The sequence below is a fragment of the Sinohyriopsis cumingii genome, chromosome 7, assembly GCF_028554795.1.
Source record: "Sinohyriopsis cumingii isolate HCF-2022 chromosome 7, ASM2855479v2, whole genome shotgun sequence".
Lineage (NCBI taxonomy): Eukaryota > Metazoa > Mollusca > Bivalvia > Unionida > Unionidae > Sinohyriopsis > Sinohyriopsis cumingii.
The window spans coordinates 129,164,931-129,188,432 of record NC_142967.1 but is presented as its reverse complement, the minus strand read 5'-3'; the positions used below and the strand labels follow the sequence as shown (position 1 = coordinate 129,188,432).

At 37.4% G+C, this 23,502-nt stretch overlaps 1 protein-coding gene across 7 annotated transcripts in view; it reads right to left on the bottom strand.

The window, feature by feature from the left end:
* Positions 1-23,502, bottom strand: part of LOC149796109 (uncharacterized) — an 89,913-nt gene that overhangs the window by 34,306 nt on the left and 32,105 nt on the right. For 4 of the 7 annotated variants that reach the window (XM_089966027.1, XM_089966031.1, XM_089966028.1 and 1 more), the window contains 2 exons: positions 23,334-23,366; positions 10,661-10,771 (listed from right to left, as the gene is read on the bottom strand). In XM_089966027.1, the coding sequence (XP_089822153.1) occupies positions 10,661-10,771; positions 23,334-23,366 (144 nt within the window). The remainder of the gene's footprint in view (positions 1-10,660; positions 10,772-23,333; positions 23,367-23,502) is intronic. The other 3 variants (XM_089966029.1, XM_089966030.1, XM_089966032.1) reach the window with 2 other exon arrangements.

Sequence of the window (23,502 nt, the reverse complement as noted above, 5' to 3'; positions counted from 1 at the left end):
CAAGACTCAAGATAAATAATAAGTGTTTCAAGGGTGACATAAGTGAATCTCTGAAGCATTTCTTTTAACCACCCTGAGATCTCTTTCCCTTCTTCAGCTCACTGCAGAAGATCTTTGGTATATGCTCTTCTGACATCCTAGTGATGTGGCCTGCCCATCCTGTGATTTCATCTGGAGAGTGAATGCTTGGAATTCCTGCTCATATAAGAACTGCAATGTCTGGAACCCTGTCCAGCCATCTTGTCATCATTTTCCTCAGGCAGCCCATATGAAATGGTTCAGCTTCTTGGCATGACATCTGTACACCATGCAGGTTTCACAAGCATATGGCAGGGTCAGCAACACAATGGCTTCATAGTCCTTAAGGCTTGTTTATAGACTGATGCCTCAGCACTACCACTCGTTTGCATGTAGTCTGCCAAAGGACATGCTTGCTTTAGCAATTCTGGCATTGGTTTCATCATCAATGTGGACAGCACATGATAGTGTAATGCAAAGAGAGGTGAAAATTGTCTCAAGGGTGTGGCTATTTACAGTGATGGTAGGCTGTCTGTAAGGCTTTCCTGGCGCATCACCTCTCTCTTCTTGGTACTAATTGTGAGACGCACATTGTCAGTTAGAAGCTGAAGAGATGTGGCCCATGCATGGTTGCAAGTCAGACTCAGATTTGCATTCAGGGAACAGTCATCAACAAACAGAAGATTAAGAACAGTCACTTACTGTGACTTCATTTTTGACTTAGTCTACTCAGATTAATCAGCCCGCCTTCAGCCAATATATGATGTCGATAAAGTGTCATAATCAGAGAGATCAATAAGCATGGCAGAGAACATCATCCTGAAGAGGTTGTGACTGGGAATGGTTCAGATGACTCAGCATCATTTACAACATCAGCGAGCATGCCATCATGGAATTGCTGAACCATCATAATGAATTTCTCTGGGCAACTAAAATTTTGCCATGACCTTCCAAAGGCCTCCATGGCTAATTGTGTCAAAGGCTTTCATGAGGTCAATGAATGCCATATACAGGTTGATGTTCTGTTCCCTTTCCACTTCTACATGTGAAGAATGGATGCATTCTTGTACTCCTGGGGTATAGATCCCAGAGTCCACCTTGATTAAACGAGATATCAGTTTCTGTGCCATGTACAAGCCTCCAGCTTTGTAGGATTCTGCTGGTATAGCATCTACTCAAGGTGCTTTGCCAATTGCTTTCACAGTTGCAGTAAGTTTTGGAGGATCAGCAGGTGATATGTTGATTTCCACTTGCGGCAGTCAATCAGTGATAGTAATTTTTATTTGTCAGTAAGCAGCATGGCAATGTCAGCACTCAGCATTGAAGATGTTCTTGATGATTGTAAATTGTCTTCAAAGGATTATAAAAGTTCTTCATATTATTCTGCATAGGACTGAATATATCAGCCTTATTTCTCAACCAGAGTCTTGCAGTTCTCTGAGTTTGCATTGGACAGTCCTCTTAATATTGTTGAAGGTTGCCTTCTTAGATGATGAAGTGCTATCTTCAGATATGTCTTCTGCAGATGATGTTTCTCATTCAGAAGATTCTGAATTGCAGCATCATTCTCATCAAACTAATCTTGATGTTTATGTGTGGTGGAACTGAGGGTTTGCATGCTGTTGAAGATCTCTGAAGGATGCCCAGTGTTCTTTGACATTCTTGGAGTTTGCATCAATTGTATCCAGTTGGCTGCACAGTTCTTCAACAAATGCATGTTCCACATTCTCCTTTTTTAACCTGGTGACATTAAGCTTTATGGGCATTTTTTGCCTTATGGATGCCTGCTAAGCTGGATCCCAATATAAAGTATGAACCTGTGGTCAATCCAGCATTCTGCACTTCTCATGGCCTTTGACACTCAGACATCTTGCCTGTCTTTTCTGATGATGACACAGTCAATAACATGCCAGTGCCTTGAGTGTGGGTGCATCTAAGATGTCTTGTTGCAGTTTGGCAAGCAGAATACAATGTTAGGTCAGCACATTTTCTCAGTAGGGGGAGTCAGTTGCTGTTGCATTTGCTAAGTCCACTTTTGCCAATGACACCTGGCCAAGTGGTGATCTTTCAAAAACTATAGCACTAAAGTCAACAAGGATGATGAGCTTTCTGTCTTTGGTACTCCTGCAATAGGAGACTTTAAGTCTTCATAAAATTTGTCCTTGATCTTATCTGGGTTGGTCGTGGTGGATGCATAAATACTGATGATAGTTGTATGTCTTTGTCCAGACAGTGGGAGTCTCCTTTGCATTAGTTTATCATTCACGCCCTTTGGAAGATTTGGGAGTTTGCTAACTAGATGTGATTTGATGGCAAACTCAACACATTGCTCTTCTTTACTTTGGCCATTCCAGAAGGTGTAGCCATATCTTACTTTGGTGTTTTGTCTTTCCTCAGCTAGGCAAGCTTTGCTCAGTGTTGATATCTGAATGCTGCATCTCGCCAGTTCTCTACCAACTTGGGCTGTTCTTCTCTCTGGTCTATCCATGGATGTACTGTCCATTAGTTTGCATAGGTTCCAGGCACTGATTGTGAGTTGGATCTCATTTGCCTTTTTGGTTGGTTTTTGACTGCTAAAATGGGAACCCCATCAGATAGGATGTGCTGACCAGGGGCTAAAATGAAACAGACAATATTTAGGGTACGTTTTCAAGCCCTTTCCTTATGCTTTCAAGGTGTGCAGTTTGATCCTAGAAAAGGCTGCTCAGTTACTCAGGAGGCTGCCAAGTTTCACTGGGTGATGTTCCAATTACTCTGGCTTTTTTTTTTTCATTTACATAATAATGTGTCAGTTTCAGAATTTCTCTGTAAGTTAAATTTTTATTTTTTTTTAAGTGAAATTTCTTGCTCTATTTAAATTAAAAGGATAGCAATTGCTCAATTTCCAGTGAGATTTTTTTCAGAAATAAGGACCTTTATTTTGCAACACATGTGTATGATTAATGTGTATGTTTTTATCTTCTTTTTAGTGTTTGGGAATACACATTCAAATATTTAAATGGAAATAAAGTTTATGTATAACGAAAAAGGAATATGAAAGTGTTTGTGGCATATCCTGTTTAATTTAGTTTTTCTTGCATCAGTACCTTAATGGCATATGTAGAATCAGTACCTTAATGGCAGATGTAGAATCAGTAGTTTGATGGCAGATGTAGAATCAGTACTTTAATGGCAGATGTAGAATCAGTATTTTGATGGCAGATGTAGAATCAGTAGTTTGATGGCAGATGTAGAATCAGTACTTTGATGGCAGATGTAGAATCAGTAGTTTGATGGCAGATGTAGAATCAGTACTTTGATGGCAGATGTAGAATCAGTATTTTAATGGCAGATGTAGAATCAGTACTTTGATGGCAGATGTAGAATCAGTACTTTGATGGCAGATGTAGAATTAGTATTTTAATGGCAGATGTAGAATCAGTACTTTAATGGCAGATGTAGAATCAGTACTTTGATGGCAGATGTAGAATCAGTATTTTAATGGCAGATGTAGAATCAGTACTTTAATGGCAGATGTAGAATCAGTATTTTGATGGCAGATGTAGAATCAGTAGTTTGATGGCAGATGTAGAATCAGTACTTTGATGGCATATGTAGAATCAGTATTTTGATGGCAGATGTAGAATCAGTATTTTAATGGCAGATGTAGAATCAGTACTTTGATGGCTGATGTAGAATCAGTATTTTAATGGCAGATGTAGAATCAGTACTTTGATGGCTGATGTAGAATCAGTATTTTAATGGCAGATGTAGAATCAGTACTTTGATGGCAGATGTAGAATCAGTACTTTGATGGCAGATGTAGAATCAGTACTTTGATGGCAGATGTAGAATTAGTACTTTGATGGCAGATGTAGAATCAGTACTTTAATGGCAAATGTAGAATCAGTACTTAATGGCATATGTAGAATCAGTACTTTGATGGCAGATGTAGAATCAGTACTTTGATGGCAGATGTAGAATTAGTACTTTGATGGCAGATGTAGAATCAGTACTTTAATGGCAGATGTAGAATCAGTACTTAATGGCATATGTAGAATCAGTACTTTAATGGCATATGTAGAATCAGTACTTTAATGGCATATGTAGAATCAGTACTTTAATGGCATATGTAGAATCAGTATTTTAATGGCAGATGTAGAATCAGTACTTTGATGGCTGATGTAGAATCAGTATTTTAATGGCAGATGTATAATCAGTACTTTGATGGCAGATGTAGAATCAGTACTTTGATGGCAGATGTAGAATCAGTACTTTAATGGCATATGTAGAATAAGTACTTTGATGGCTGATGTAGAATCAGTACTTTGATGGCAGATGTAGAATCAGTACTTAATGGCAGATGTAGAATCAGTACTTAATGGCAGATGTAGAATCAGTACTTTAATGGCATATGTAGAATCAGTACTTTAATGGCATATGTAGAATAAGTACTTTAATGGCAGATGTAGAATCAGTACTTTAATGGCATATGTAGAATCAGTACTTTAATGGCATATGTAGAATAAGTACTTTAATGGCAGATGTAGAATCAGTACTTTAACGGCAGATGTAGAATCAGTACTTTAATGGCAGATATAGAATCAGTACCTTAATGGCAGATGAGTGTAGTGAAGCATAGTGAACAGGTGGAAGTAAGTATCATAAAACTGTCCACTGGAAAGGTCTATAAGTGAACAGTAAGTTCATGAACATTGTCCTTTTTGACAACCAGTTTACTGCAAATTATAATCCAAGTTCAATAAAGATTCTACTATGAGTTTGTTTTTAAAATTAATAACTTCCTATCAGATTTATCATTTTCGATGAATCATATTAACAACACAAATGCAAAGAATTTCATCATGTTTTTTTTTAAATATTTTTAGATTTTAAGAAAGAATAACATAAAAAAACCTTCAAACTTGATTGGATCTTATATATTAAAGCTAGAATAAAGCAATGTGAGTTGGTGTGGGTGTTTGTGTAGGTGGGTGGGTGTGAGAATTACAAAACTGGGACATGAGCGAATATGCACAACCACATATTGTAGACACACCTTATGATAAAGGATTTTTACAGACTGATCTGGGCATGTCCTATGTGACAACCCATCTGCATTTGAATTGAGCTTTAATAGCCTGTAGTGTATCTCAAACCATACCTCAGTAGAAGTAATGCCTACATCAGCAAGCGACCTGCCTTCTATTTAGTTGACTATCAATTTAACTGCAGCATGATCAGTAATAACCATAAACTTCCTGGATGCTAGGTACATATGGAAATAGCGTACATCTTTCTATCAATGCTAGACATTCCAGGTCAGTAATTCCCCAGTGCTTTTCAGCCTTTCTTAAAACTCTACCACCCTAAGCTACAACCCTTTCTCTATTTTTTTCATCTTTCTGTCCTAAAATATAGCCAATATCTATGCTGCTGGCATCTGTGTACAGGACAAATTCTTTCTCAAAATCAGGGTACAAAAAATGGTGACTGTGGTCAAAGCAACTTGAAAGCCTTCAAAGATTTATTACATTTTTTAGTCCAGATAATCTTGGACTCTTTTTGTAGGAGCCCATTTAAGGATGCCGCAATGCTAGCAAACCCCTTGACGAACCTGCATTAATAATTACATTGTCCTAAAAATGATCTCATGTCATGCTGTGATTTGGGCAGGGGAAACTTGGACATGGCCTTCACCTTTTTGTGATCTTCATGAATGTCTTCTTTAAAGATATGGTCATGGTATTTTACTTGGGAGACAAGACAATTTCATTTTGAACGGTTAAGGTGCAGATTGGCAATCTGAAGTCTGTCAATCAACAAAATTAATATGCTCCAAGTGTTCATAAAAATTCTTGCTAAAAAGCAGAACATCATCAATACAGACTAGAGCAAACTTCCAGTTTAAATCTTGTAAAACCTGCGTAATGACCATAGAAAAGGCTAAAGGACTGTTGGACAACCCAAACAGTAGTTTCCTGAATGGAAAAACCTTTCACATGTAATAAACCCAGTTTTAGGTTTTGCCAAGTCTGAGAGAGGTATCTGCCAAAAACCTTGTTTCAAATCAAGACTGGAGTACAAATGAGCTTGACTGTCCAATTAAATCGGCAGTATCATCAGAACAAGGTATAGGGAAGCTCAATGATTTTCTAGCTTTATTTAATGAACGATAATCTGCAAACCTGAAGTCCCCATCTTGTTTCTTTACAAGTACTTCTGTGCTAACATTTCTTTTGTCTTTCTATCTCTTTCTTAGCTTCAGAAGCAGTGCAGTAAAACCTTTTTGTATTGGGCAGGGCCTCCCAGTGTATCTATGTCATAATAACAGACCTTGGTACATCCTAATTCAGAAATATCTTGGGCAAAAAACATCTTTATTCTTACCTAAAAACATTTGTAACTTTATTCTGTCACCCTCCGTTAGGTCAGATTTGGATAGATTAAGTCCTAGGTCCTAAGCTATATTTGATATATTTCTGATCAGTGTCCTAATCAACACTAACTGTGGTGCCTAATGCTGGGAGTGTGCCATCTGTCAAGTTACTTATTTTAGCAATAGAGGGCAGAATATAATCCCTGATAACACTGCCAGGATGCCCTACTTGCTTTACTGTGAAGAATAACTGCTCTAGGTTAATTGAGCCACTAGTGGCGCTCAATTAGTCAAGAATTTACTAAGCACAACCTCTGGACCTACTGCTTTTACCAAAGCCAGTGGCTGATTATGCTTCAGTTTAACTCATTAATCCCTGGCACTACATTTATGTGGCAGGAGGTAGTAGCCTACTGCCGAGCTCTGTCAAGGGCATGTACGATACACCAAAGTGGGTGCTATTATAGAAAGGTAGACAAATGTAGCTAGGCAATGATACCAAATAATCTGGACACTCAAGTTGCACTACAAAATACAGAGGGAAAAACCTCTTTTTTGGACCTGATTTTTTCCACCCAAAATTCGCCCATGGTCGGAATTTGATTTTGTGTCCGGATTTTATACTTTTTGGCTTCAGATCTAAGGCAGACCAGTCTCAACTGCACACAGACAGGTGAACCTTTGCAGAAAGTAGGATAAGAAGGGCATTTGGAATCAAGAGTGGTCTCGATAAAAAAGAAAAGAAGAACTTTCACCCTTCTGCTCATGCACGAGTGAAATAGCCAATGAAAATTGATGTTTCTAACACAATTAGGCATCAGGTTAATAGGAAATCTCTTGGAAGTCGATGTATTAGGATGTATTCAGAAATAGCCACCTAAAATGTGTTTCCTACTTGCATTTCAGGCAAAAACAACAAAAACCTCCAGGGGTTAATAAGTTAATCTCTTGAGTTTGTTAGATTTAATACTTGATAGGTAGTAATGTTACCCTTCACTTCCACTAAGCATCTAGCACATTAAATATTGAGCTTTGCCGGAAGACTGGCCACTGGTTGTAACAAATTAGTACCTGCTCTTGCCATTGACCCCATCTGAACCTGAACTGTTATTACTGACCTTGATGCTATAGTTATATAGCACTTTAGCCATGCCAGACCAAACTTCTAAAGTGTACCATTTCTAACCACACATATACCACCCTGAAACACTGGAGATATTTACATAATCTATCTTTAGCCATTTGGTTTTGGAAGAAATCTCTGCCTAATATGACTGAGTAACTGAGGTTTTTGAATACCTGAAATTTCTGTATCAACTCTAAGTGTCACCTACCAGTATAAGCACTATCACCTGTCCTTTAGTAGTGATACCCTTTCCACTGGCACCCCACACATTTATCAGATCTTGCTTTTCCAAAGAATATTCATTAACCCACCTGGCTCTCTGTATACTCTCTCCAAAATGCATGACACACCCTGTGTACATTATCTATTAAAGCCTGAAATACCTGTCTACCAATTCTAATATTGGTCTTGCTTCTGTCGAAGGAACTATTCATATTCCCTTTACCTTATGTCTTATATTTTGCCTAGCATTAGCAAAGATTTTGCTGCCTATCCCTGGGGATCTTTATAAGATGTCCTGGGATAGACACATGTCCCTATCTTGATAACCTTTGGTCGTGTATATGGCACAGTCCAACATGCAGCCTTGGCATTTACACCACCTTGCATTTTGGAATGGACATTCTGATGTTTTATGCTGGTACTCACCTTTGTAACATGGGTGTATTGTTTCCGTTTTGGAATACTCAGCAGTTATGGCCTTTGTAAGATGGGTGTATTGTTTCCATTTTGGAATACCCAACAGTTATGGCCTTTCTGATGCTCATTTCCTTCTGCAGGGTATTAAGAGTCGGTCATTTCTGAGCTTCAGTTGTTGAATCTGTATTTTGCCAAAATATTCTCCACCACATTTGACCTGGGATCTCTTATTGTACATACAACCTTATGAGGAACAGTGTTATAATAATTAAAACACTAAGTCATTTTGCCAAACAACTGTTTACAGTTGAACCCAGTTATGTTGCCGGCCTAGGGGTTTGCCAAAAAGCGTCGAGATAACCGATGATCGAGATAAACGAAAACCAATATGGCGGCAATATATTAACATGTGCTTGAAATTTCTTTATGTACATGATGTGCGTTAATAAATGAGAATGTAGATGCACGTGTTTTTGGAGGTTTTTTTACACAACAGCATTGCCGCGATTTGTTTGATGAAGCGATCGGCATGCTATAAAAATGTACATACATGTTTGCTAACAACAAAAGGCATATGTGCACCAACTAACAGCAGAGATTTACCAGTATACAATACAAACCACCATCGATTCTCGATACAAACCTTTATTATATTCTCCAACATTGCAAACACAAAGATCGCTCTCAAAATCACAAAAAACGTGCGGGGTGTAGTTCGTTTTTACAAAAAGCTAACCAGTGTCAAAATTAAATTCGCGAGTCATTTCACTCTGACACAGTTCTGAAAAGTATCGTACACGCGGTTACTATGGTTTCTTTACAAAGTCTAAAATGCTTTGTTGCTTTTTGCCTTTAACAGTCTGCTTGAAAACAAATGCTTCAATAGGATCTCCATTCCCAGGAAAGAAACTTACACGAGTCAACACCTGGCAATATTGGACCGTATATATTACTGTAGCATAAGTTAACACCCAATATAGGGATTCTTTCACTCCTGTATTTTGAGAAATAAATAGTTATTTTTAATTATGCAAAACTTGTTTATTTGTTGTTTGCTATTTCTTCTTGCGGAGTTTAAGTCTCTGTAACCGTAACACAGGATTGATGGCAAAAGGAAAAGATCAATGAGTAAAATGCACAAATATTATTTACACCGCCTGGATTTATGTTTGGTGACATACTCCTTCTTCAAAATATCACAGCCAGTTGTAAATTAATTGATGAACTTTGCCTTGATACATACATCATAGCACATCTGTTTTAACTTTTTATCATATCTCAGCCAACAAACAATAGGATTAGCTATTCCATTAATTTTATCTGTTCTATTCGCGTCTTCAGAAGTCGGCCAGTTGTAGGTATAGTACGGTAGCATGATTGACTGTCACAGCATACAGTACTCGGCCCTGATGTCAGCATAAGCAGATTATGATTTGGCCCTCTTTTGTGCTCAAGATATTAGGGTTCGGCGACATAAAAGAATCGACATAACCGATGAGAAAATGCTAAGACAAAGAGAGAATTTGGCGGTTCCACTTCAAAAACGTCGACTTAATAGGGTTGGCGAGTTAACCGAGGTCGAGATAAGTGGGTTCGACTGTATATCTAAATATACACATGCTAAAGTTATGTCCACCTCTTCAAGTTCTACACTACAATATTGCTACATGATTTCATGATATGGTTGTCAACTCTAATAAAATCTACATCTCCCATAATGGAAAGATACTGAACAAGCATGTAAAAGAATATGACCCAGTTAGCCAGAATTGTCATAATGCTGACCCAGCATTTAGAAGAATAAGACAAGGTTACCCAGACTTGTCATGCTTTCCTGAATTGCATAACCTTGCCTTTTAGATCTTTTCTGTTATTGATGTTTTCTAAATTCTCACCCCAATTTCTTGCTAAATAGAAACCTGATACTAGTAACTGCTTTGTTACTTCCTGTCCATTTTGCTCATAACTCATATATGCTTTTATGATATCAGCATACATTCCAAGTTTTATCAAAACAACATCAAAAATATGGCTTCCAGAGAGTGTAACATAGTCAACCATTCAAATGCATCATCACTTCATTAATGTGCATTGATTTCTCTCATTATCAAATATATGATATCTTTGATGCTCCATGTTTGATAAAAATCAAACAAAAAATCTGACCTCCAGAGAGGTAACAAAATCAACCAGTCAAGAGGAAGTGCATGGATTTCACTCATAGCTGATATAAGCCCATATGTCAAGTTTTAGTGAAATGTGAACATAAATAGGGACTCCTGACTTATAGCAAGCAATTGTTTCTGGATGGATGCACAACACAATGCATGGCCATACCATAAGCTCACTGGACCTTTCATCCAGGTTAGATCAAAACTGCAAAAACAAGTTATAATTCTGAGACTGATTCCCATGCAACCTCCATGCTTAGCTATTAGGTCAATATTGGAATTGTCAACACTAGCTAATATTTCTAAACTACTGCACATTACAACAGTAAATAACTTGGCACCACTTACCAAGGATCCTTTTCTTGCAGATAAATAGTGCAACCAATACAGCACAAATCAGCAGAATTCCTCCTGTTACTCCTCCTATTACTCCTCCAACAACTGATCCTGAGATATCATCTATAGAAAAATACAATAACTATAAATGTTGTGTATGTGTGTTCCAAAAGTATTCAAGTTAGATATGAAAAAGTACCTGCCCAGTCACCTAAAGGATGAGTAGATCTTAAATCTTGGAACCTAACCATTTTCCTAGAGTTGTTCAGATGGCCCTAAATTGTTACATTCATTGATATTGTCTATTTCAAAATCATACCAATATTTTGGGTGATGGGTACTGTGCAGAAATGAAATGGAGTCCACATATGTGAACCTCCCAGCCAGGAGGGTTTTCCTCCCAAGATGTCTTCCATCCCTCTTTTCAGACACATACTCAAAACTGTTTTTAAAAAATTCTGGAACAGAAATTTGTCCCTTTTTTTCTCTCCACACCATGCTTCCAATGTGGTATATTTATGATAAAGTCTTATGTAAGCATGTGACTGCTTATGCAAACATTCATTGCTAATTCAACAGACAATAACCTCATTGGATTACACTATAAGCAAGCAGCATTAACTCAGAGAGGATTAAAAATCTAAATGGATAATGCTGGATTATTATAGAGTTCAAGCTGCATAAAACAACTAACATTACTTGGATTTTTAGCAGGGACACTTTGGCATTAGTGTTTAAATTTATTGAGATGGCTAATACTGTGTGATCAGCAGTAATTTGGAATGAATCCTCCAAAAAGGGTCCTGCCTTCCAAAGAATGAGGGAATTAACTAGCTAATGTCTTGGCCTGTATAGAACCTGAGAGATTTGATCATATGAACAGGAATGTGGAAGAAGCAGAAGATCTAGTTGTTTGAGCCCTTTAGATCTTTTCCAAAAAGAAGACTCTTCTGTAGAACATGCAACCGATAATTTTAGGCATATGACAGCAGGTATGAGGTGGCAAATAAAGTTTACTAATGCATCGAAGCCCCAGATTTCCTCATCATCATCCAATTAAGAGGAACTAGTGGGCCTGAGAGGCATCAATGGAACTGCTTCAATGCTAAACTAACTGAAGTTGATGAGAATAGACAGCACATTATCACAGTCTAGTACATTCTAAGCAGCTAGCATCACAATATCCCTGAAATCGTAAGGTGGTGTAGAAGCACTCTGTACCACTGCCAGTAGCTCATCATTAACAGTAGCGGCTCTTTGTGTACTATACGTTCCACTCAGAAGACTTTATCACTTGTCTTACTTAGATGATGCTATGACTCCAGCCTTTCTTGTTAATGCCATCTGACAAAGAGGTGGTGGTGTTGCACAAACCACAGCATCACCTCTACTCAGGGCCCAGTAGTCCATGAAGGCATAAAGGACCACTTCTCTTGTGGTAGAAGGCCATACATCCTGTAAGAATTCAAAGGGATAAAAGGGAAGGGAGATAATGATCCGAATACATTTCTCCCGTCCTTATCAGAGATCTCTCCTTTAAACCCATCAGCAGACTCCCATTCCTGCATAGGATGTAACAGTAGGGGGTGAGGGTGAACTCTCATCACTATCTCTGTATCATGGAACATCTGAGTGATGACCAGTCAAAAGTGGGCAAGTGGTACAAGATGGCTGGTGACTGCTGCAATCTGACTGGTCAAGGATAAATTGCCCAATGACCAGTCACTAGACACTGACCAGTCACATGGATAAACCAACCAACCATTGGTACCTGGTGACCAGTGCCATGTGCCAGTCACCAGACATTGACCTATTATCTGACAGGTCCCGGCCCATTCAACAGTGTCTGGCCAATGGTCATTGACTAGTTAGGTTACATTAATATGTCAAATCTTGTTAGTCTGATTCAACACCATGAAGGGTGTGGTGCTGCTCCTCCTTCATAGGTGGATGTGACATGCTGGCCAAGAAGTGAGATGTATGGGTGCTTCACTTCCCTTGCATGAGAGTGCAACACACTACTCTCACTGTGACATATGCTTGGCTTCTCCTGGGGGTGGGGTTGCACTCATCAAATGTTCAGTCCCACCTTCTGGGAGGGGCCTCATCTCTATATGTGACTGGTCCCATAATATCCACGATTCACACATAACCAGTTGTATTATTGATATTGAATATGACTGCATCCTATTCCAAACCTGTAAGTAGTGAGATACAGCATGGTAATTTAAAAGGTCCCTTAAAGAGCAATTTTCTGAAAGTGAACAAGGTTAACTGGTGTGTAAAATGATATGAAGAAGACAAATATAACAGACATAAGAAGACCACAATGAGGTGAAGCACTAGCAAGAAACATTTTCTTTCTGGTCACAGTCCCAACACTGTTGATTAATACGGCATCATTGAAAAAATGACTGTTCTGACCATGGGCATGCAGAGTGCATGTGTGAACATGCCTTATTGACAATTCTCAACTGTGTGCATGATGTATTCACATCAAACAGACAAAAGATTTTGGCACAAAAAAGAGTAAGCTATGCAATAGTGACCGCTTATGTATCACTACTATTAAACAGATTTTATTGTCATTGCACAGTTGCAGTTATAACCCTTACTATTTCTGTCAAGCATAAAACAGTCACAATATTTAGAAATCAACTCTGTCACATTTTGCATGATCATAAAAGCTGTATGGACATTAGTCAGAAATAGTTTTGCTCCATATTGTATTGTGCAACCATCATGAAATATAATAAGATCAAGGTCAATAAACAAGAACATGCTAACATGAATGAATTCCCAGCAAGAGTTTTCATGATCTTCTCATGGTCTTGGACTCCTCTGTGAGCTACTAATTCATTTGTTGTCACTTCATCAATTACAAAAAAGCGCATGCCTTGTATGATGCAGTCCATGTTTCATTTTTCATGGTCATATATTTGTCTACTTCATTTAGGACTTATAGGTTACTGCATTTATATGGAAAAATATGAACAAGTTTTTTCGGATGGATGCTGCGTGACCGTGGGAGTCAAGTATATCCATCTGACAAAATGAGTTCATATTTTCCAATATAAATGCAGCAACCTTTTAATTATATATTCATTTTCTTATTCTACCGAGGCTTAATTATATAAACAAAAATACACTAAAAAAACAAAGTAATTGAATTTACGCTGTATTTCAAAAGAAATACACAAGCCCAGATTCATTAGTACACAACAACATTAATGTGCACATAACTCTGCCCATCAAAATCTGAACTAAGTTGCATACTCAGCATCATTTTCAAAAAGAATTGCCACTTTTTCCTACTTAAGCTTGAAATTTTGAGTGAATGCTCATTGCAACATCTTTTCCAGTCGGTCTGGAGTGAATGGATATTGGATTTTTTTTGTTGATTCTACTCATTTGCACTGGATTTATTAGTTGTTTCAATTCCATACAAAATACATGTGTCTGTGATTTGAGCAGGAAGACTGGGACACATTTTGACTCAATTGCATGTGTTTCCATTCTGTCACTGAATGTTTGGAATCATAATGTGGGAAAATATTAACTTTTTCAATTGTAATTATCAAAAAAACATTGTGGAATTTCATGGTTATGCAATTTCTATATACCCCAGAGATCAACGGTCATAGTCTGAACAATTTCAATAATGCATCTCTCATATTTGTTGTGGACATTGCGAATATCATTCTCATTCATTTGCTTGTTTGAAAGTTTCATTTGTGACTCAGCAAACTTGTCCACGTCAATTTATCATCTTTACTTTCAATACAAGACAAAGCTGTTTTAGTTCATCCACAGACAAATCTAATAAACTGAAACCTAAAGTCTACTACATGAGTGAACAATGTTTACAAAGTAGTTCCTTTAGTCAAGTGTCATGCACATGAGTGCAATATGAGTGTTCAGTACTGTAAAATACTGCACAATTATGACCATGTAAAGTTAACAGAGAAAAAAAGGAGTTTATGATAAAAAATTTTAACTCCTCTTCGAAGATAGACATGTTCTCACAAAGCACCTAAGATATGTGGTCAGCATTTGTGCTCGGCTTTGATTCAGAAGAGATGTGGATTTTCACTGTGCTTTATTGCAGGCATGTGCAACCAATGGCTACATCAAGCCCATGTCCTGATTTTTCACTTATTTACATCACATGGTATGGTTTTAAAATCACTAATTATCAAGCCTGCACCATAGAGGACATTAGAATATTTCTATATTCATCATGATATGTAACTTTAAGTCATCTGGGGAGTTGGTTAGTTTGCAGACCCACACCTAACCAACTGACTGTACTTATTGGTATGGCGGTGGCAAAGTCAAAGAAGTCAAAGATCAGTTAATACAACATGCAAAAAGTACCAACAGTCATTTGACTTGAATAATTATGCAAAGAATGGCATTGGTGGTGTCTTAATCACAGTGATAAGGGGAACACACATACAAAAACTGTTAAAGCTAACGTGTTTGTAAGGAGACTGCTTTGTTTAACCCAAATTTATAAACAGAACCAATAAGGATGCATTTGCTGATATTTGATTTGTGGATATAAAGGACAAGGACTATAGCAGCTCCATGTGGTTTTGGCAAAGTCAGGTGTGCAACAACAGATTGAGTGTCAGTATTAAAGACCATTTGCTTGCAAAGGATTCCATGTCATGTAACATTGGTGTATTTCATGTCTACTTTCCTAAACAAGATGAAGTGACATCTTCATCTGGGGCACACTTAATCATGGAAAAGATATGTTTGCTTACAGGGTCTTTGTAAAGAGTTGAACACAGCTATAAACTCAAACCAGTTCAAAAGCAAATCCACCACAAATGATGTTACTGGTATTACTATTCCCAGCCGACAAAACATCATTCCCAGAAATAATCCGTTTTATAGCCAAAAGGAAATTGCGATCCAAGCTTTTATCTGACCACTGATCCAATAATGCAACAGTTGAAACCAGTTCAACAAGCAACACAACAACCACAACCAGAAAAGCCAGCTTTGATCAACCAAGGGCCAACACAAGTGCATGAACAAGCACAAGCAGTACCAATCGGCGATTCTTGTAAATAAACTTAAGACCACAAAGCTAACCAAACTCCATACCAGTTGTTGGAGATATTATGGTGGGACTTGTGGCCATTTGTTTATGTGCTAGCTATTTTGTCAGTGCTTAGTGATGAATGGCAAAGGATGCAAAAGCTATCATGATTACAAGCACCACCAGATGAAATTGCTGGCAGTTTATAAAAGCAATGACAATAGTGCTAATGACACCAGACAGCATTTGTCAAAGCCTTATCTGTGAGCATCTTCAGTATTCCTGGTTTTTAACCCATTATTGTGCACCTCATGGGTCTGATTTCTCTGTCAGGATAACAAGAGGTGGCATCTGTGCACCTGTTATTGTGAGCATAAATTAATATACTTATCATGCACCCCATGAGCATGGAGGCAATTGTTATACTCATTCATGAAAGAGTGTTCACAACCACCTGGCAAGGGTTGTTTCCTCATGGAGAATTTGCTGAAGGTCTCCACTAACTTGGGAAATGTGATTGTGAGTTCATGCTCCTCCTTTTAGTCTCTAAAGTGATCTTGTATTTCCCTTCACAAAATTTTGTCTTTCATTTCAGGTGAATTTTATTTCTTCCACAATGATGTAGTTATCAATTTCTACAAGATTCAAGAGGTTATTGACAAGTTCACTACAAGACCTTTGAACCGCCTCATGATAATTTAAGATCTCTTGCATCAGGCAACTTTTGGTTCCAGTGCCACCATTTCCTTAAAAAGTAAGTAACTTGGTATCTGTCATTCTCTTATGTCAGATGGAAGCTCATCTAGTTCAGACAACAATTTTGTGCAGTCATTTTCCTTATGCTCTCTATCAACCTATGTATAGTTTTGCATATATGCCTCTACTATGACTACGTTATGTTTTGGAAAGTTTGTATGACCAAAGTCTCTGGATGCAGGATGTGCTAATCAAACAAGGCACTGCTGCAGCTAATACAAGTACTCAGGTCTACGCAATGGCTGCCATCATGATTGTTGACAAAGCATTCATTAACATCTAGCATTTGCAGGCTCAAACTACTTTTTATCTATGCTAAACTAAAAAGAACTGACAGAAGATGTGCTAAACATAATATGGCAATAGAACACCTACAAGCAACTCAGACTGAATATTCCATGAGCACTTAACATCTCAATTATCTCAGGAAGTAGTTGCACACCAATCAGCATGCCAACAATTGATACTACTGGTACCTGGTAACCGACAGAAAAACAATATTCCAGACATTAGCAATGAGCCAAAACTCTCTGACATTATACACCCTCACTTGAATAGCAAAACAATAAAAATGATTTTTGTCATCAGGGGCCTTGCTGCCATCTGCTATAATGACTCTAAATATTTTCTAAAGCAGAAAGTGCAACTCATTTCTTGTACTGTTTCACTGGAGCACAAGTGTTCCTTTCTAGCTACAGAGCTGTTGGAACAACAAGCATGACAAGTTTTACAACTTCTTACAACCACAGTACAATGGATACTATACTTGTGGCAATATACTACAACCTGTTAAGTTACTGGAAAGGTGCAGCAGTGGTTACAAAGCTATAAGAAACCACCAAAATATCACAAGATGTTGCCATGAAGTAGCTAACAATGCATGTTATGTGGTATATTTATCTGCTGGCACCACTCAAAATTACTTGGCTATGGTTTGATGTTTGAACCCCAACTGAGGTGCACCTGTCCAAACTCCTGCTTCTGCCACATGACAAGGCTGTACAAGTATGTGTTGACTTTGGTTGATGTCTCCAGTCTTTACAAGGAAGCCAAGCCCTTGGTCATAAAAAAAAATCCAAAGGTTGCAGTCACTTTGGCACATACATGTATCTACAAACAAATGGTCCAGTTTGCTGCAGGTTGACCCTGGTAATTAATTCATGAGTGGCATGTCTGCCAAGTACTTGCTGCAAACATAATGCAGTTATATGAACATATTAAAGACTACCATTTGGAAAGTAACAGCTTGGAAAAGATAAAAGACTGCCTAAAGCAATCCTGGCTCTCTTTTCCAAGAACAACACATTGAAAGTTGCCACACCTGACAAGGCCCAAGGTCATCTTCTACACTACGATGCTATCCATGATCAATTTCTGAAAACATAATGCTAGGTTCAACCATACGAAGATTACTGTAACACTATAATTTAACTGCTGCGCAACCTACCTAACCATGCAACTCTGAAACAGTTTCAAAATTTTTGACACACCAAATGTAATTCTTTAAGAAAATGTTGTGTATATTCTTAAATTTTGAAATGGAATTTCTGCCAAAATCATTGAAAGAAATATAATCATAGCACATTTTATCAAAGACTACCAAAATGTTATGTGATTAACGGTACTGGTAAATTCACTTATTCTCACATCACCTTTAACTTTCTTTCTCCTATATTTCTTTTAAACTTGCATCCATGGGGCAACATTTAAAACCAATTTTTTTCCAATAAAATATGATTCTTCAGGAATACAGTGTGACCCCACTATAACACGGTAGTTGGGAGCCATAGAACCTGACCATGTTATAGACCACTATAGATCATGTTATAATGGAGCATGCTATAGTGGGGTCACACTGTACTTAGCAAATCATAATACCTTATGAGAACTACTACTACCTCATAAATCCAGCCCTCCCAAATAACACTCTTAACTAAATGAAGCTAAAAGTTACCTGCCAACCTAAGTGGGGGGCAGGCAGAGTGATCTCGCTTTTGGTATAGGGATTTGCACCAAATCTTGTGAATATCTTAGCTACCACTGGAGCATAAGGCAGGCTGTCTATGTGGATGTAACTGCAGGGAGGCTTGGAGAGTCGGTAATTGTATGATTGGGCTAGTATTCTCAAGAAACATATTTTACTAGACAAAATTGATTTCTTTAAATACAATCATAATAGCTTAGGAGAATATGTAAGAGGCGGAGAGAGATATATTCCCTTACCCCGGAGAGACCATGTCTGGTCCCCTAAGGTAAGTGAGACAGCTTCTAGATAACCTGACAAGAAAAGACTATCTGTCAGGGAGAGGCTTTGAAAGGGAAAACATTTTCCTCCCACAAATCCAGCATATGTCACGATGTTACACTGAGTGTATGTATGAAACTGTTGAATGATATGGAAGGGTAACCTTTGTTCAATGGGGAAAAGTTTCTCCAGATCGACTTGAGCCTTTTAGGTTGAGAGATCTCTGTTAAGGGCTAGAGAAATGTACTCGGATCTCCATCCCATGGCAATGAATAAAGATGGTTAAAGAACAGTTTCACTTATACGCATTGATTGTAGCAATTATTCTAACTTTGTGAGCCAATATGCAGAGCAAATTTATTGGTGTGGGTATAGTCTGATATGCAGGACAGATAGCCCACTTTATCCAGGATGAAAATGTTTAAGTTTGCTATTGAGGTATGGATGCCTTCATTCATATAAAGTGCTTTGTGCATTCTGCTGAGATTATATTCCACTGCCTTCATACACCTCTAACGTAGATAGCCATCTCATTTGTAGAAACTCCACCACTTTTAAAAACTGTTTATTCTTAAAGGCGTACTTCGTAGGATCCTAACATGCAGGTTTGGTAACTCTGTGTTGTGGTGAAACACCTGCCATTGTGGTGTCTTAATTCAGATGATGGAATATCTAAATTTTGGTGAACGGATTCTGTTGTGGTGGACATGGCTGCTCCAATATTTCCAATTTTAGGGTAGTAATCAGGATGATCAGGAGACACTCAGATTTGCTGATTCCTGTATCCCCTTCTGGAGCAGAGATGTTGAAAAAGTGCATATGTTCAGCCATTCCAATCTATAGATGGAGCATCAATTATTCACGCCTTTTGTGTCCAGGACTGGTGTGACAAAAGTTGAGGTTTTGGCATTCCACCTTGTCGATAATAGGTCCATCATAGGTCAGTCCCATAGAGTGTCTATTGAGTGAAAAATGAGGGATGAAGAGACCATTCGATCTGTATTAAATACTTCTTTCAGAACCATGAGTCTGCCAATACATTAGTCAACTTAGTAAATGTTGAACTTAATCATGGATTGTTGATAAGGACACCACTTCAGAAAATCCAAAACAAAAATACAAAGGTCTGAGTACTTGTTCCACTTTGCTGCGTGAGATGAGTCACCATGGTGAAGTTATCAGACAGAAAGAGAACTCTATTTATGTATAGGATATTGATCCACAATTCTGATATGCGAGCTTGTAACTGATCTTTATTGATGCTCTCCATCTTGCTGTCCAGGAAAGATATGCTTCTGACTCTTGCATGCAATCAGATGTTTTGTTCCCCAAGCTGTGATTGACTTCAGTCCATAATATGCAAGTCTGACATGTATTCAAGGGAGATAACTGTACATGTTGAGTGGTTCTCAGCCTGGTCTCGACCATGGTCTAAATCTGTTAGACAATAAAGAGCAGACTCTATATACAAGTAGTGCAGTGAGTGTCATGCCTTAAGAATTTGTCTGTATCCACGCTCAGTTACCAATGATAATAAATACCTGTTAAGTCGTGCACGTGACCTGTACAGGTGGAATTGGAAACTGTATATTAACATTTAAAAAGTGGACACTAAATAATCAGTTCTAGTTACATTAACCTGTTGGCATGTGAATTTGACTGCCTGTATAGACAGAATCACAGGAGTGTCACTTAATAGTACTTACATGTATGAACTCCAAAGTCCATTCTCATCACATCTTACCTATAGGAAGGCCAATATTTTGCCTATACAGATAAAATTCATTCAAGTGTCACTTATAGTAAAATGTATGAACTTGATGCTGTTGAGTAAACCATGTATATAGAAAATGTACCTGTAATTATCTGACCAGGGTGGAAGTTATACAGTAATATAAACAAGTTTTCAATATTGCACAAAAAATCCTGCACATAAAAAAGGAATTGAAGCACCATTACTGATATTTATGAAGTAGGTGCTACAATATCCATTATGTGACAATTTTACTTGTGGGACATTCTATACAGGTAAAACGTATACAACTATGAATTAGTGCTAACAGATAACAATAATAATAATAATAATAATAATAATGACTTTATGACCTAATGAAGGCAACAAAGTGTCAAATATATAATCTCAGTTCACAAGCCTACCAGTAGGAAGGATCACTGTATAGGTAAATTCTGTGAAGCTTGGTGCACAGATGCTAATACTTCATTGGTTCAGTGTGACAGTTTATAGTGATGCATAAGCACTGGGGCATCTTGCCGCAGACATGTAGCATGATGTCCCACCCAGTCACATTATCCTGACACCAGGCCGACCAGTCCTAACACTAACATCGTAATGCTGAGCTGTTAGTACCATTTTTATAAGTCTTTGGTATGACTCGGCCAGGGATCGAGCCCATGACCTCCTGCTTCCAAGGCAAATGCTCTAACCACATGGCCACCAGTGCAGTATTTTGGCATTTGTAAATGATATAATATTAACCATACTGGTACATGTTATAATGTACTTTAGCCAGCAATTGTTATGCCAGGAACAATTTGGGAGGTTTGATGCACAATATAATTTGCATATAACATATTTGCAAGCAAAATTAGGAAGTTAATAAGATCAAAGTTATTTCCCGGAAAGACATCTTTTTGTGTAATTGTAAAATCTGGATCATAACTTTAGACCCATTCCACAAATAATTTCCAAAAGTGTTCAGTAGCTGAACAGTCATTGCATAAGTGCTCAAACTGTTTCATTCCCTCCTTACAGAAGGTGCATTTATCATTATCACTTATTTCTATGTAGAAATCTAAAATTAAAGCTAATCAGTTTTTTTGTGTTTTGTACCAAGTTTAGCCAAAACAAAAGAGATCGTCCATTAATCTGCACCAATTGCACACCCTAGCTGCCTGGACCAAGTTTCATGTTTATCATTTGGCTTTTTGTATCTTGATTCTTATCAGATCTTTATAAATAAACAGATTCTATGCTCTTACCCTATGGAGCAACCATTTCTCAAAACCTTTACTGAAGTCCTTGTGCATCAAAAAGGTGTGTAATTTTAAGAAAATTAACATCTTTTGTTCTCTGTCTTGTTTATGATTTAAGAGCATTTATGATTTAAAATTATCTATAGTTGCTAAATTAAGATTAACACTAGACAAGTATTTCTGAACAGTCGATGGTTGCATTCACAAGAGTCTGTTTTACAATGCATCCAAAAAGGGCACTGACTGCAACAAAGATTGTAAGAACATTGTGATTTGTCAATATGCATATCTTCAGATGATGACCCTAACATGTATTCTGCATTCAGCTCCAGGGCAGAAAGGGAAATAACTCTTACAAAAATTGTGGGAACTGATTTATTAATATGCATATTTTCATGTGATGATAATATTATTTACCAATCCATCCAAAAACTGCATGACTAGCTGTGCTCACAAGACTGTTGGATAGATGTAGGGGAAAAGACAGACATAGAAAGATCTTAGAGATGCAACATTTAATTAAGAGTTTAATGTTGTTTTCTTCTGAGTTTATCTGTCAGTTGCCAAATCACACACAAACAAAATGCCAGAAGGGCATTATGTAGGCTAAGTGTTTCGGCAACTGGCAGTTTATACCACAAAAAACTCAGAAAAAGACAACATTAAACTCTTATAAATTAAATTATTTATAATTTTAATTATTCTTTTATCTTATGGTAGGCGATCAAAGGTTTTGAACACTCACAGCATGGTCTTATTATATTTCATCTAAAATGGCATATGTGATAAGATAGAATTTCAATATTCAAAGCAAAGACTGTGTTATCATGTTTGACATAGGAATGGCTCATGGATTTGATACTTTCATAAGTTCACTGTGACAAGCCTGAATCATTATTGTCCAGACACATGAGTAACTGATTTCCATTTCTTTAAATCTATTTTCATGTTGATTTACAGTTTAGGCTACTACAGGTTCTATTTACAAATGAAATTAAGATTATCGTTAAATGGTTATAGTGATGGAGGTCCAATAGTCAAACAGTGCAAGACATCGACCCTGTCAGTTATGATGGGGGAGTAGCGGGATCTGTCTCACACCCCTCTAGATCTTAACTATCAGGGTCAGCATCTTACATTGTAGGACTGTAACCAATTGTAATGATGTTAGTCTTTGAACTCCCTCCTCCCAATCCCTATATCCATATACCTATAGTTTTTAATTCACTTGTAATGAGCCGCAGTGAAAGTGCTGTAGCCCCAATCTTCTTGTCAGATTTTTAGTTACCCAGTATTTTTTCAAACCTAGTCAAAGAAAGAATTATTTATCTTCAGAAAAGTTACAGAGATGTGTTATTTGATTATGTCAAATCAATTTATTTAATTTTATAAATAAAATATAAATCTACCATTTTTATTTTGTTTAAAGGAATGCAGTGTGTATGCCTTCCGAATGGTGTTTACATTAGTTACTTTGCACATGATTCTATTTATAGAAGTTACTATAAAGTAGTTCTCTGTACAGTTTATACAAAATAAATGCAAATGGGTATTATCACATGATTATGTTCTGACCAATGGAAATCTTCCCTGCATTTATCAACTGATGCAGCTGCAATTATAGTGAAATAGCGTACCTGAGGATGAGGTCACTGACATGGTAGCATTTTCTGTAATAAAATATCAAAGATTTGTTGAAGATAAATTCTGAATGCAACAACATCCATTTATATCATTTTAAGGATGGCAAAATAAAAACTATAAAAAATTGAAACAGATCAAATGTGTCTACAAGCATAAGATAAC